The sequence below is a fragment of the Periplaneta americana genome, chromosome 3 (assembly GCF_040183065.1).
Source record: "Periplaneta americana isolate PAMFEO1 chromosome 3, P.americana_PAMFEO1_priV1, whole genome shotgun sequence".
In the NCBI taxonomy this organism is placed as follows: Eukaryota; Metazoa; Arthropoda; class Insecta; order Blattodea; family Blattidae; genus Periplaneta; species Periplaneta americana.
The window spans coordinates 69760099-69777407 of record NC_091119.1 but is presented as its reverse complement, the minus strand read 5'-3'; the positions used below and the strand labels follow the sequence as shown (position 1 = coordinate 69777407).

General features: G+C 36.1%; 1 protein-coding gene across 3 annotated transcripts in view; it reads left to right on the top strand.

The window, feature by feature from the left end:
• LOC138696146 (START domain-containing protein 10-like) overlaps window positions 1-17309 on the top strand; it is a 91844-nt gene that overhangs the window by 31517 nt on the left and 43018 nt on the right. For all 3 annotated transcript variants that reach the window (XM_069820706.1, XM_069820708.1, XM_069820707.1), the window contains one exon: window positions 8535-8687. In XM_069820706.1, coding sequence (XP_069676807.1) covers window positions 8535-8687 — 153 coding nt within the window. The remainder of the gene's footprint in view (window positions 1-8534; window positions 8688-17309) is intronic.

Sequence of the window (17309 nt, the reverse complement as noted above, 5' to 3'; positions counted from 1 at the left end):
TTTACATACACAGTATCATCATCCGTCCTGAATTCCTGATGAGAGAATCTGGCTAGATTTGATAATTTTCATCACTTTGAAACCCCGTTATTAGGGAAACAAAGTATATTAGTTTGTAATTGGTTTAGGGTTACCATAAGAAAACTTCTGCAGTAGGAAATGGAATCTAAAATAAGAGGAAATTGCTGAAAAAAAAAGAATACTGTAGAAATTGGCCTGCACAAAATTAAAGTCAGTTTTCTCACTAGTTGCTGGATCAGTATTACATCTGTGCTTATCGCTGGAACTCACTTTGGGCAGAAGAATCTGAAGAGATGAATTTCTATCTTGTAACAACTAAGTATGAAACTGTTCACAGGACATGTCCTTGAATTATATTTCACCATGATGATACCTCTGACTGTCTCTTTTAGTATGCGATTTCTTTCTGTAGTCCATTGGGCAGATATTAGCGAAAATATCCTCTCAACACTTCCATGTGACTTGGGATAGTGAAATAGATTTGACATATTTTTAGAAGTTCTGAGAAAGTTTCAGCAGTGGCGTGCGGTGACCATTCAGACAGCCGAAGCACTGAATATTATAATTGTTAAGTAAACAATAGTAAATCAAGGGGCTTGCCTTGATAAAATCACAACTGATAATAATTTAAAAGAACATATATTAAAATAATTAGACCTAATATCAATTTAAATTTCTTAAAGCTACCATTAAACAACATTTGATATAAAATAACAAGCTTCTGGTTTTAAACTCACCCTTGGCACTTGTCACAGCAAGATCAACGGAACTGAAATTCAATCCTTCTCTCCTGGGAAGCAAATTTGGTAACCACCTCTCAAAGAACTCTTTCTTCTTCCTGAGTTCTCCTAGTAGGCGCGCTTCAATTGAAATAATTCCAAGATGAGATAGTCTCTCTTCTCCAGTAGAATTTTGAGAGTAGCTTTTGATTCTCTTCAGCGTTGAAAACGACCTTTCTACTGAAGACATACTCACAGGAATTGTACACAGTAATGTCACTAACACATTAAACTGCTGAAAACTTTTTTTCAGCATTGAATTAGTACTCAATAATTTTGCAAGTTCACTCATGGTTTTATTTCTAAACTCTTCACTGCTGTACACTACAATCAGCTCATTTTTCAATCGAATGATGTCGAAAAATTTTCCATATGTATCTATGAGACTTTGAAAGCAACTTTCTGGGAATTGGTTAGTATATTTTTCATAGTTTTGAGGCGACAGTAAATTTAAAAATTTCAGTTTAGAATAATCTTGAAATCTTACATCCAAGTGGTTATCAATATTATCAAACACTTCGCAATAGATGCGTTTATAGTTGATATTTTTTCTCTTCAGAGGCTCACCTACTTGAGACACGGTTTCTTGGAAAACCCCTTCATAATCATCACGTAATGCGGCTATGGAACGGCGAGTTTCTTGTATTTTCTCTTGACAGTACAGAATATCATTTGCTTGGTTCTGTAGGATTTGTACAACACATCTGTGAAGGTAAATATTTTGTCAAACGTATTTAAGAGAAAAACAAATTTGAAACCTTCCAAAAGTGTCTAAAAGCCATTAATTGGTGCTAAAATATCTGACTCAATTTCTTGAGGGTGTTCTAGCAGAGCACAAAATACATTACAAAGTTGAATTCTGTTCCTGCACACAGTGTTTACCAGTCTTGATGAATAATTCCATCGCATTGGACAGACATGTGGAAGACGACGTTGCAAAAATTGATCCAAAAAGTTAGCACGTTTCGGCGATCTTGAAAAAAATCTGCAAGTCCATTAAGCATACTAAAAAATATTTTACACTCAGGTATTTGGCTGGTGCTTTGAGACAAAACGAGGTTAAGTACATGGGCATAACAGTGAAAAAACAGGGCTTCTGGATGTGTGACTTTGATTAATGCTTGTACTCCATTCAAATTTCCCGCCATCGTCGCTGCACCGTCATACGTTTGTGCAATCAATTTTCCATTACATCCGAATTCTGATAAGAAGTGCCGGATAAGTTCTGCAATAGCTTGGGCATGTTTGTCACTACTTATATCACAGAACCCCAAGAATCTTTCCTTTATCTCTCCTTCATGCACATAACGCAGGACAATAGAAAACTGTGCTTTATTTGCCACATCTGAAGTTTCGTCAACCATGACGGCTACAAAAGGAACTTCAATAATTTCCTGCTTTATAGCTGATAAAACGGTTGAACCTACAGCTTGGATTAGGTCATTTTGAATTCGATTAGAAATTCCTTTAAACACAGTAGAGGTTTCTAAATGCTCCGCTAAAAGAGGAAAAAAAAAAAAAAAAAAAATGTTATGTTTTATTTAGTGACGCTCGCAACTGCAGAGGTTATATCAGTGTCGCCGGATGTGCCGGAATTTTGTCCCACAGGAGTTCTTTTACATGCCAGTAAATCTACTGACATGAGCCTGTCGCATTTAAGCACACTTAAATGCCATCGACCTGGCCCGGGATCGAACCCGCAACCTTGGGCATAGAAGGCCAGCGCTATACCAACTCGCCAACCAGGTCGACTGCTAAAAGAGGATCATATTCTGCAGTGTACTTCAGCAATTCCACATAATTGCCCCGATTAACAGAATTTTCTGTTTCATCGTGGCCCCAAAAGGCAGACTCTTGTTTTCCTAGAAAACACACTGCATTAATAAGCCTTTTAAGGATGTCCCTGTTCTGCTTTACCTTTTGATTGTGTAGAGATATTTCATTTTTAAGCTGGTGCTCAAGTGCTGTTTCTATTCTATTGTCCCCAAAAGCAGCTATAGCTACAGACAATCGTAGGTGGTTAACAGACAGCCCGTGCTCGGCTGTAGATTTTATTAAATTTCCCAAATGCGTGTACCCAGTTTTGGTCCAACTAGTATTTTTATCCTTTCCAAACAACAGACAGTACCAGCAAAACACCGCATTTAGCTCAGCGCTGCCGGCTAACCAGTCACATTTGCTATACATATTAGACTGAAAATGTCTAGTAAATTTACTGGTCTTTTGAACCAAGTTCGGTAGTTCTGGTGTTGGCCGTCCATTTTTAATTATCTCATTTTTTTCTTGGAAAGAATGAGCAGAAAAGGGCTTCAACACAAGCTCTTTTATAATACACGTAGACATTGTTCTATATTATATAATGTAATGTATTATTAGTTACTACTTGGTACCTTCACGAACTAAAACATTTTCACACACATTCGAAAACATGTACACTGAAGAAAACATAACTGTTACTGATACACTTTACACTTTCTATATACAACTTCTCACATGTGACTCGAAATTACGGAGAATGCTTCTGAGCGCGACAGTCTGAACAACACTACAAAAAAATAGGGGTGAAGTGTGGCATCTTACTGCTCTAAAAGAAAGCAACACACAGGTATAGTCAGTGACTCAGGAGAAGACGAGCGCGGAAGGGAACAGAAGAAAGGGTGGTAAACAGATATTACGACAGCAGTGCAATACTTGTACTACTAGTAGACGGAAATAATGTTTCCACTCACTAGTAGTACAAGTATTGCACTGTTGTCGTAATGTAATCTATTATCCACTCTTTCCCTTCACTCCGTGCTCGTCTTCTTCTGAGTCACCGACAGTACTCGTCTCCATGCTCTTGCAGGCATTCTCTTAGTTGACATGCGTAACAGTGACGTCACAACCCATGCTAGCTTCGGATTGTGGGGTGCAGACGCACATAGCCCGTGGCCTTTATCAGAGGTGCGCGTGCAATTCCTTCGCTGTTCAGCTGAAGTAGAAGTGACAATGCTTCGGTTTGCTCACAATGCTCATACCAATAGTGTAACATATTAAGCTCTAAGTTCTATACGTTCTGAAGAAATCTGACGATTTTATACAGATATTATTGAATAATTGTGTAATTATAATGACATATATTGTTACCGAAGCAGTGCTTCAGTAGCTTACCCTGAATGCACGCCACTGAGTTTCAATACTGGTACTGTTGGAATTGAGGAATTTGCATCATTGTTTATCTAAAGTTAAATTTGTGTCTTATTCAAAATCGACTTGATTGACATATCTTTGTACATTGCAGAAGTGATAAAATCACTTAGAATCATCAACAGAGACATTTTTAGAATGTAAGAACTCAATGCATGTCAGTAGGTCATCAAATCTTGTTTTTTATGTCCTTGAGCGTCAACCATTGGAAACTGTTAAATTCTTCCATAGGGTTTGACCATTCCATAAGATATTCTATAGAAATTTTTATAAAAACTAATTACATTTTCATGAACATGTTTACATTGTGTGGGGAATCCATTTTCAGAAATTGAATTTAATGACTTTTACTTTTAGTGGCAAGAACTAATTTTTCAGTCTGTAGTGCAAAAAAATAGTATCTGACACGAGCAAGTGTCAATATTATTTTCTCTTTCAACAGTTGAGATTTTAGTGTAGAAGATATTGTTGTTGTTTTCTAATGCCAGGCGTTTGACAATAAAGTCATTTGACCTCTTGCATTCCAATATTTTTCAAAGATATTATCATGACCAGCCACTGAAGCACAGATTTTGAGGTGTTCCGAATCCATTTCTTGGTTTGAGTTGCACAATGGGCAGTTAGGGGACTGATATATTCCAATTCTATGTAGGTGTTTGGCCAAACAATCATGGCCTGTTGCCAATCTAAATGCAGCTACAGACGATTTTCGTGGTAAATCGGGAATTAACTGTGGATTTTGGTGCAGAGAGTTCCATTTTTTCCCTTGGGATTGTGTTATCAAATTTTGTTTGTTGAAGTCTAAGTACGTAGATTTAATAAATCTTTTCACAGAGTAATACGTAGATTTAGTAACAGGTCTGTAAGTAGCAGTGCTGCCCTTCTTTGCTAAAGCATCCGCATTCTCGTTTCCCAGGATTCCACAATAGGATGGTATCCATTGGAATACAATTCTTTTATTGAGTGATATTAATTGAGAGAGCATTTTAGTTATTTCTGCTGTTTGAGATGAAGGTGTGTGTTTAGAGACTATTGATAGAATAGCTGCTTTGGAGTCTGACAATATAACTGCATTCCTAAATTTATTGATGTGGCATAGAAGATTCCTGAGACTTTCACTTATTGCAATGATTTCACTATCAAAACTTGTTGTTCCATATCCAAGAGATCTATAAAGTGAGAAGAGACAGCACGTAACACCTGCACCGGCACCTTGTTCTCTGGAGATCAAGGATCCGTCGGTGTATAAATGAAGCCAGTTTTGTGGAGGGTACCTAATATTAATTGTCTCTAAAGACAATTGTTTCAGTATTTCAGTGTTTACTTCTGATTTCAGTATTTCTTCTGTTAAATTTAGATTATATTCTATATTTAATAGAGTTAAAGGGTTTGGTTTAATTTGTAAGTTTTCTTTTAAATTCGGGATATTGATTTTCTGTTTTAATTCTTAAACAATGGATATGAAACTTTTTTGAGTTTTCAATCTACAGAGAGGACTGTATGAATGCCAATTGTTTCCTGGAAATCTGATAAGTTTGTCATATTGAATCAGTGCTTTTTCTTCTATTGTCATTTTGATGCTGTTGCACCATTGTTTATCTAAAGTTAAATTTGTGTCTTATTCAAAATCGACTTGATTGACATATCTTTGTACATTGCAGAAGTGATAAAAGAAGAAAAGTGTAAAAGTGATAAAAGTGTAGATGATGTACATTATTGAATACAGTTCTGAGAACTCATCATTATCATTAGCACAGATTTATATGGCTGGAACAGAAAATATGATTTCACAGAGGGAACATTGTAATTAGCCTTTCCAAAGCAGGAAATAAGCTTAACCAATTTTCAGTCATGTAGAAAGATTACAAAGGCAGTATGTAGTGTCATACAAAATAAAGTTAATTAATTTATTGATGTGTGCTACTAATATTGCATGATATATTGTAAACGGTCAATTAAGCAAGGCAACTGACATGTAATTATTTGTTGTGAATACATTTGTTGAAAGTTTTATTTTTGTATTTTTTTTTTCTTTTCTCCCGGGGTACACTGCTTATTCGAGGGCATGGAGTATTCGAGAAAATATGGTAATTTATTATTGTTTTGGCAATGAATGTAGCATTCTTGGGAGGATGTGAGAAAGGAAAGTGAGAACAATTTTACGTATTTGCTAATGACTCCCTGTAATTAATTTTCATTGCTGAAAGTGAATTATTTGTTATTGTTTTCTAATGCCAGGTGTTCGACAATAAAGTCATTTGACCTCTTGCACTCCAATATTTTTCAAAGATATTATCATGGTCAGCCACTGAAGCACAGATTTTGAGGTGTTCCGAATCCATTTCTTGGTTTGAGTTGCACTGAAAGTGAGTTATGTCTTATATTTTCAGACCATCACCATCATCATCATTATTTATTATTATTTTTATCAGCATTATTATTATTATTATTATTATTGTTATTATTATTATTATTATTATTATTATTATTATTATTATTATTATTATTAAACTAGCATAGCTCTTAGTTTGTCAAAGACAAAGTACCAGTAGCATTATTCAATATTTTCGATAAATATATGTTTAAAAGGTGGCGAAATATCCTACGACAATGGTTAACTGTTAATTTACTGGTGAATATTGACACATGCACGATTTATTATTAGGATAGTAATTTTTTTTACCTGATATGGAGGAGAGACCCGAAGGCTGAGACTTATTGTGCTTACCACTCCTGTTCTGTGAACGATTGGGTAGCCAAATGGCTGCGCTATTGTACAAATATAATACACCACACCATGAACTTAACCTAGGCAACTGTATGGATGATGATGAAATCTGAATTAATGATGGTGAAATGAGTCCGAGATTCAACGCGGGAAGTTATAAGTTATCGAGCAATTCTGCTTCAGTTGGTTGAGGAAAACCCCAGAAAAAACCCCAACCAGGATTTGAACCCGGGCTTGCTTGTTTCACAACCAGACACACTGTTACTCCACAGTGGTGGACAGGATAATAATTACTACAATTTATTGTGATAAGATAAGCTTAACAGTTATTGTATGGTGTACTGGTATAAGTGTGTTTTTATACTTTCATTAATTTACAAGACATGAGTGTGATGACAGATCATGCCTTCAGGGGAGCTTCGATACAGACATTGACAAAAAAAAAAAGGCAAAATCGGGGGAGAGGGCAGATACACATGTCCCTATTGACGATAAAATTTCAAGGACATCCCTGCTACTACCATCACCACTACTACCACACCACCACCACCACGACTACTACCACCAAAACAACAACTATTACTACTGCTGCTGCTGCTGCTGCGGCCGCTGCTGCCACCACGATAATGCTAGCTAATTTGTGCACAATTTCTTCTTTTAACTACCTGAGAATACCATCCCATTTGAAACGCCCTATTTTTGTATTGTGATTATAAATTAATGTATAGGTATGTTTTTTGTGTTTTTCGAGGTGTCATATAATAGATGAAACGTACGAGCTGTGTTGGAATTATTTGGATTTTTTAAATCACGCCAGGTATGGTGGAAGTAGCAGACAGAGTGAAATGGCGACCGTTGCAGAGAAATCATAGATAGTACGCAGAACTTGGCTCGATTGTGGCAGTACAATGACGATTCCGTTAGGAATACCAGAGAAATCCTCTCAATGCCAAGACGATTAGAGTGTGGAAACGTAATTTTTTTGGAGTCTGGTTCAGTGGCTGAAAAGCATGGTGGTGCGGACAAAGTGGATCAGATGACAATGTGCAGCGCATTGCCGAATCATTTCAAAGAAGTCCATGTAAGTCCGTTCGTAGAGCCGCTCAGGAACTGGCAACACTAAAATCAACTGTCCACAGAGTTATGCGTGTATGCGACACAAGTAATGAACATCCATCAACTGCGTGAGCGCATTGAGAATGTAACAATCAACGCACATGGATAGAACTCAACACCGGCTGGATATCCTTCATGTGATTGGTGGGGCACATGTGGAAGTGTTATGATTTTTCTATACAAACTTGATTAGCAAGACTTTATTTAAGTTTTTAGTTCATTTCGATATGTCCAGTATTTTGGGAGAAATAGTGAAATGAAAATAGGGCAGTTCAAATGGGACACACTGTATTATCAACAATTTTTTGCTATACAGGGGTGAATGAAAGTGCTTCCATATTGTGGATAATGCTACAAAGATTTTTTTTTTCCGATCTTGTTTATCATGTGTATTATTCCTAATCAGTGCCAGAAAACAAACTAGAGTTTGTGAAGTTGTATGTTTGTGTTACGGCACTGAGTTACTGGAGGAGCGACCGTCAGAAATTAATCTATTTCATCCCTTCAACCCTGCAGTCTTGTATGGTGCAATGAACAATATTTTAATTCCATTTCTCCAGTCAACGATCTTTAGATCACCTCTTTTGTGGATGATGCTTTAGCTCATTTTTTGAAGACTTTTTCATTTTGATTTGAAATGAAAAGTAACAAAATATAGCTCATGCCAAAGACTTCTTTAATAATTATAGTTGTTTTATTTTCAGTGTCTTGCCCAGCACCATTACGGAACAGGGATTTCGTGCTGCAGAGGTCATGGTTAGACACAGGACGAGAGCAGTTCATTATAAACCATTCTGTGTTTCATCGTGATTTCCCACCACGGCGAGGCTTTATTCGTGCAACATCCTACCTAACAGGTAAGGTTTTGTATAAGAAGCACCTTACTTACTTACTGGCTTTTAAGGAACCCGGAGGTTCATTGCCGCCCTCACATAAGCCCGCCATTGGTCCCTATCCTGAACAAGATTAATCCAGTCTCTACCATCATATCCCACCTCTTTCAAATCCATTTTAATATTATCTTCCCACCTACGTCTCGGCCTCCCCAAAGGTCTTTTTCCCTCCAGCCTCCCAACTAACACTCTATATGCATTTCTGGATTCGCCCATACATGCTACATGTCCTGCCCATCTCAAACGTCTGGATTTTATGTTCCTAATTAAGTCAGGTGAAGAATACAATGCATGCAGCTCTGCGTTGTGTAACTTTCTCCATTCTCCTCTAACTTCATCCCTCTTAGCCCCAATTATTTTCCTAAGAACCTTATTCTCAAACACCCTTAATCTATATTCCTCTCTCAAAGTGAGAGTCCAAGTTTCACAACCATACAGAAGAACCGGTAATATAACTGTTTTATAAGTTCTAACTTTCAGATTTTTTGACAGAAGACTAGATGACAAAAGCTTCTCAACCAAATAATAACACGCATTTCCCATATTCATTCTGTGTTTAATTTCCTCCCGAATGTCATTTATATTTGTTACTGTTGCTCCAAGATATTTGAATTTTTCCACCTCTTCCAAAGATAAATCTCCAATTTTTATAATTCCATTTCGTACAATATTCTGGTCACGAGACATAATCATATACTTAGTCTTTTCGGGATTTACTTCCAACCCTATCGCTTTACTTGCTTCAACTAGAATTTCCGCGTTTTCCCTAATCGTTTGTGGATTTTCCCCTAGCATATTCACGTCATCCGCATAGACAAGAAGCTGATGTAACTCATTCAATAAGAAGGATCTTGTTTGTGATATGGTAAACAGAGATAAAAAGGCAAAGGAAATTAGATCATTTATAAAAGATTGACTAAAAAGAATCCTTTGGGAGAAAATTCAGAAGAGCTGTGAAATTTTTAAATTTATTTCTTTATTCAATGTAAAGGTTTAAATAGCAACAACCGGAGCAAATTTTTCTCCTAAAATATTAAGTGTTAATATAAGCCATTTAAGATGCCAAAAAAATGGTGCAGATCGGTTACAGCACTACTGTTACAAGATGACATATAAACCAATCACTTCGTAATAATAATAATAATAATAATAATAATAATAATAATAATATGATATATGTAGGTTATTATTATTATTATTATTATTATTATTATTATTATTATTACTACGAAGTGATTGGTTTGTGTGTCATCTTGTGACAGTAGGGCTGTAACTAATTTTTTTTCTTCTTAAATGGCTTATATTATATTAAATGACATATATAATATGTAGATTAATGATCATCATGTCATGAATTAGGCCTTACATTGGATATTTCAAAGTGTAAGGTCAACTAAAAGAAGAGTTTGAGTGGAATAAGTAATGGATATAAACGTTTCTTTGTATTTGCCACGATTTACTAAATGTCAAAGGGTAGAGTATGTCGCCAAGAATATACCAGCAGAGCCTGAAAACATGTATAAAGTTTAACAAAATTAGTAGTGTATGTGTGTTCCTCCACAAGTGCCAACTAATGTGGTACCAATTAGATGGTGTTTGTTCCTCTGGGAGGTCTTGTGTCATGGCCAGCATTATCTCCTGATTTAATGCCATTGGATTTTGCGTGCACACACCACTTTCCTATTATTTTGACATCATTGCTGTGTACATCGTGTATAATGCACTGAGATCCAATCCTTGAGGTAAAAATTGTCTGTTTTCATTGTGCTTTCTACTGTAATCTGAATTATAAACAGGAAACTCATTGATAAATTCTTATACAAATTTGACATTTTTGCTTGTTTCATTACCGGTTTATGATTTATGTTTCATGATGACCACCACTTACGTGTTTCCTTTTCATAGATGGATTAACTTTACCACCGAAATCTGCAATGCATGTTTGAAGAATGTTTTGCACACAGTAGTGTCTGCTGCTTCATATGCTGGTAATTTTTAAATATTTATATAGGCCTAGCTGCGCTTTTATACAGAAGTTTTGGTGTAACGATATTTTCTATTATCAACTCAGCATGGCTCACATAAAGAGACTTCAGTTCCTAATTTAGATAATACAGTTATTACATTTTAATGTACAATCACATGGTAAATCCATGAATACGTTTTTTGGGAGCAACCATTCCTTTGATGGTCACATATTCTCCACCTGTTTCCAGTTTACATTTCCTCTCAGCTTTCTTAGTTTTTTCCTGACTTTTTCTTCCTTTGACAGATCTGCAGTATTGTAGCCTTCAATATTACCTTCTGATATATCAGGTTCTGTGTTTAATGATTTTGTTCCCACAGTCCATTGATCTAATCCTTCCAGCCGCACTATGGCCCTGGGATCTACTCAGCCTCTAACATAAATGAGTATCAAGGACATTTCCTTGGGAGTGAAGGCAGCTGGCATGTAAGACTGACATCTCTGCTGCCATTAATGCCAATTGTCTTTGAAGGTGGGAATCTTAATCTCTAACTACCCTCTGGACTGTTTTGGCCTGTCATGGAGTCTTGTGATAAATAGCTATGACTATATGTATGTATATATAAGCCATTTTAAAGCTACATGATCTGTAATAGCAATAATTTCATGTCTATACAGATAACTTCTGAAATACTTGGTAACCCAAACTATAGCTAATCTCTCTTTCAGTAACAGAATAGTTAAATTCTGCCTTGTTTAATAATCTCGTCACATAAGCTATGAAATGCTCGGATTTCCCAATATTTTGCAATAGTAATGCACCTAACGCAGTGCCAGAAGTATCTGTCGTTAAAATAAAAGGTCTTTTGAAATCAGGGTATTTCAGCGTTGGTTCTCAGTAAAAAGCTTCTCTCATTTCATCAAAAACTGATTGTTGTTCTTCTGGCAAAATAACTCTTCGTTAACTCAACTACAGTTTTCAAAATACCTGCAAAATTAGCAATGTCCTCTGTAATATCCTACAAGTCGCAGGAAGGATCTAACTTCTTTTAGATTTCGAGGTCTTGGAAACTGCTTAATGGCTCTAACTTGTTCTGGATAAGGAAATATGCCATCTGTTGTAACTATATGAGTGAGATATTCGATTCAACTCACAGCAGATTTTTATTTTAAAGGGTGAGCTTTGAGATTTACTAGGCGAAATCTCTCAAAAACTTTCCTAAGATTATTTACTTATTCTTCAAAGTGGAAGAATAGAGGAGGACATCATCAATATAAACACTACAAAAGATTTCCTTTATTCCCAACAAAACTCCGTCCATTAATCTTTGATGTGCTTGCTGCACCTACTAATCTGAATGCCATATGATTATACTCGTAACTGCCAAGTGGAATGCAAAAAGCTATTTTATCTTATCTTCATCTGCCAAAATCCAGTGTATAAATCTATCTTACTGAAATATTTTACGTTTGCCAAACTTTCTAAAGTCTCTGTTATATTAGGAATAGGGTAGGTATCCCCATATGTCACAGAATTTAATCCTCTGAATTCAGTGCAAAACCATATTTTATCATTACCACCTGAGGTTTGTTTTGGAACTGAAACAGTTGGAGCTGCCCACTGCAAAGAAGAGTGTCGGATAATAATATCCTCCTCCAACATATCAGAAATCACATCTCTCACAACATTTTCTTATACAGTACAGTACAGTAATGTACAGAGTGATTTCAAAAGGACCATACAACTTTGTAAGCTTATAAAAATGTATTTAGAAAACATACAGATTTGGTTTAAATGCCATGTAATAGCAAAACTCGCCAAGTTTTCACACATTGTGGTTCAATATGATTTCCGTTGGTCATGCGGCAGACATCCCACCTGAACTCAATTTCTTGCCAAACTCACTGCAGCATATTCGGCGTCACTAACTCAACTGTGGAGTGATTCGGTTTCTGAGCTCAGCGAGATTGGCAGGTAAGAGTGGAACGTACACTTGATCTTTAAGGAACCCCCATAAGAAGAAATCAAGTGGTGTCAATTTCAAAGGCATGTTGGGTCCAATAAGTATAATAATAAAATTACAAATATGTATGGATTTATTACTGTCAGAATTACTTATCAATAATCAAAATTAAACCATGGTACATGAAATGGTACATAATGACCGACGAACGTTTTTGCCATGAATATGGCATCCTCAGGTAAAATTTAAACCCATACAAAGTATAGAAAAAAACAATGTGCTGATGGTTAATTGTACAACGAGATAAAATAATTTGACAATCCTCAATTGCAGGTGGTCATAAATCACAAAATAGTAGAACATGCTATGGTATATAGCTCGCTCGTGCTGCTGTTTGAGCGGTGTATGGAAAATATAATGGGGAAGTGTAAAAATTTTGAAATTGAAAGTTAAAAAGTGAATGTTGAATTTAGAATCGTGGTTTTTAATACTTACAAATTTGGTTGAGGAGATGCTGACCTAACTGCAATGTTGTAGCAACACGACTGAGCTTTACATAAATACGTTAGCATTTAAAGAAAACTATGCACCTGGCAAACCTAGTGGATTACCAAGAATTTACTTCTTTACAATTTTGTAAAGCGGGTTATTTAAATTGGGGAATTGTTCATTAAGTAAATGCGTATTACTATTATTAGAATATGTAGCTATATAATAATCCTCTGTGGCATTTATGTGTTTGTTATTATTAACTGTCTTTAAAATTTGCAGAGTGTCACCTATACTCGTAAGTTCGTGGTTATGATTAATTAGATGTGTAGCGAACTTAGATTTGTTCCTATTATGTTTGAAGTCAGCTTCATGTTCGCTATAGCATGTCCGGAAATTTCTTTTAGTTTGCCCTATGTATTTACTGGAACAGTTTTTGCAATGTAATAAATATATTCCACTATTAGAAAATTTGTTATGGTTTTGTAGGTTATTCGGAATAATGTTGTTGAGTTTATTATTTGTCCTATAAGCTATGTTGATTTTTTCTTTTTTAAAGAAATTGCCTAATTTGTAAGAAATATTACCAAAAAATGTCATGGGTTTCCAATTATTACTCCTATGTCGGCCTTTATATACAGATAGAGAATGGAGAATCGAACCCAGACTGATCACCCGGAAGAGTATGTTCACTCCCCAAGATGTAGGCTGTAGTAATGACTCCAATGAGTTCTTGTAATACAGTGGAAACTTCAGGAGATGTCGACTCTAGTTGAGAACAGAAAAATGTTGAGAGGGATGAAGTTACAGGAGGCCAGACGTAGATGGGAGGATAATATTAAAATGGATTTGAGGGAGGTGGGATATGATTGTAGAGTCTGGATTAATCTTGCTCGGGATAGGGATCGATGGCGGGCTTATGCGAGGGCGGCAATGAACCTCCGGGTTGCTTAAAAGCCATAAGTAAGTATAATGCACGCAGACTAGTAGTTCCCACTAGACGTAAAGCTCTGAGAGACATGATGAACAGTGAAATAAGGGAAATAAATCCTCATATTCGGTGTACACGTCATGTGTCAACTATTTCTCATAAATAGAGATGAGAATTTCATGCATGATCAAGCGAAAAATACATTAAAATATGCACTTTCATTTTTGTCCCAAATGTTATTTCACTTCACTTTTTTTTTTTGCAAGTTAACAACCTAATAACATTTCTAAATTGGTTTCTGCAAGGTTCCTGCGCTTGTAAGTCAATATGTTTTTGTAGATAGAGAATGACCTCTCTACATCGCAAGAAGTTATAGGTGTAAACTTGAATGAACATACTCGTAACTGTGTCAGGTCAAATTCTGCATTCAAGTTTTCACCACAAATAACCTTCACTCAACAAAAGAATCCATAGTCCAGGTTAGCATTTATGACTCTGTCCAATTAGTTTTTCGCTGCTACACCCACTTTCCCACGGGCATAATTGAGGGATCTATGGAATTCTTTGCAAATTCTTTACCTTTTTCATTCTTACAATATGTAAAGCAGATGCTACATGCTGGTCGACTTGAAATTTTTTAGTACATTTCATCTGAAATTATAATAGACCTTACGGTTACCTAGATACAATTTAAAAACGGACATCATAATTTAATTAATTATTTTAAAGAAGTTGTGTAATTTTTTACAAAGAGCAACTGCTATATAAAATATTCGGAAACAGAATAGCATTGCTTAACTCTTTACTGCAACAATCGCAAAATACGACATCCTCATCTGATCTAAAAAATCTTTTCCTTTAATCCACTGTGCAAAGAGTACACTTTTGGAATCTTTAATTGGAAGTATATTAGAACCACATTAACACACGCAAACAGAATAAACACATTAACCACTTACGAGGTTCACACATTGCAAACACAGTTTAGCAAATGATTCCAATTTTAGAAGAATGTAAATTGCTACTAGTACTGGAAAAGGAAGAAAATTTACAACCTCCCTGAAAGACGGTGCTTTTGACCTAAATTATTGTCGGCATTTTCCTTGAACTCTCTATATTTCTTCTCTATTATTCTCAAAATATCCAACGTAATAAATCCATTTATGACACGCAGTGTGTAGAGGGTGCTGGTAAAATGTTGTAAAAGTGAACTTCTGTCCAGGAAAAAGTCTTCTAGCATCTTATTGTGAAAATCTTAACATTTTATTTCATTTTTCTGTTATTTTTTTTCTTCTTCATTCGTGATTCTTGAAGCCAAAATAAGGAACATAAAAATCGAGAAACTGAGGTGTCCACTCAAAACCATTAAAACATGCATTTAAAATGAATATAATGTCTATTGTACGCATTATTAAGCTAAAAATTGCTTAAATATGCATTATGCATGTTTTTATCCTTAAAAAGGCCAAAACATACAAATATGCACGGAAAAAGTACACATATTTGGAACCAGAAAGTACTAAGTTTGAACTATGTCCTATGTTCCTATAAAAAACATGCATTTGCATGGAATTCTCGTCTCTACTCATAAACATGCAAATGGCTTAGATCAGTTGTCTGTGCTATGGGAGTAATGTCTTTACTATCATTGGCTGTGGCTGATACCACATGAACTCTGTATCTCTGGCTCAACTACACATGCAATGCCTATGCTCTTGTTTCTTGGCATCTAATTATGTCAGGTGAAGAACACAATGTGTGCAGTTCTGCGTTGTGTAACTTTCTCCATTTTCTTCAGCATTTTTCTGTTCTCTACTAGAGTCGACATCTCCTGAAGTTTCCACTGTATTACAAGAACTCATTGGAGTCATTATTACAGCCTACATCTTGGGGAGTGAACATACTCTTCTGGGTGGGTGATCAGTTTGGATTCGATTCTCCAGCCTCTATCTGTATATAAGGGCTACTGCAACAAGGACTCCTGCTCAGTCAGCTAAGGCGCTTGCCTTCCTATCCGGACCTGCGCTTGGGCATGGGTTCGATCCCCGTTTGGGCTGATTATCTCGTTGGGTTTTTCCGAGGTTTTCCCCAACCGTCCACACCTGTGTAGTAACGGTCAGCGTGTCTGGCTGCGAAACCAGGTGGCCCGGGTTCGAATCCCGGTCGGGGCAAGTTACCTGGTTGAGGTTTTTTCCGGGGTTTTCCCTCAACCCAATACGAGCAAATGCTGGGTAACTTTCGGTGCTGGACCCCGGACTCATTTCACCGGCATTATCACCTTCATCTCATTCAGATGCTAAATAACCTAGATGTTGATACAGCGTCGTAAAATAACCCAATAAAATAAAATAAAAAGTTTTCCCCAACCAGACGAATGTCAGGTAATCTATGGCGAATCTTGGCCTCATCTTGCCAAATATCATCTTGCTATCACTAATCCCATCGATGCTAAATAACCTAGTAGTTAATACAGTGTCGTTAAATAACCAAGTAAAAATAAAAATGTCACTTTCCCTAATGGAGTAAGGAGTTCGCATTTGAAAACTTCCACATTCACTTTATTTCTTTACAAAAAAACCATCTTGCCTTATATTTACGGGGATTACTATAGAGTTGTAGTGATACCTTTCACCTGCAATAAATTCTAACTCATTATCTTGGCACCCTATATGGAGGTCACTACCTGTTACCCCTACAGCTATACTGCTTAATTTAGTTGACTCTTGTCTATGCCTGTGTTTTGTCTACTCAACCCTACAAGGATGACGGATGAGTCGAGCTCAGGACCAGCTATGTTCAATGCCTCCAAATTATTCTACTGTGTTACACTATCAGGATTCTGACACCACTGTCGTAGTACGACAGAACTACAAGGAATTGCAAACAGGATTCCTACTTGGAAATATGCTTACGGTTGTTCTTAAGTTCTAGTTCAAACATCACTACTATTTCAAGACATGAAAGATATATTGAATTACAAGAATTACATGGATGGTACACCTGCTACCATTGTGTGATTGACAGTCGGTTGATGCCATGAAGTCGTGTGATGCAAAGTCAAAGATTCTTCCTGAACTGCACTTAATAAAATTCACTAGTAAATTACAAATACTAGTGCTTTTGTGGAACATAATCATGAAATTTCATTGATAATTTGTAAGTATGGAGTGGTAAAGTACTACTGTAGAAAAGTCTTTTGTGGAACAGAAACTCTAGTATTTTTACTACTTACTAGA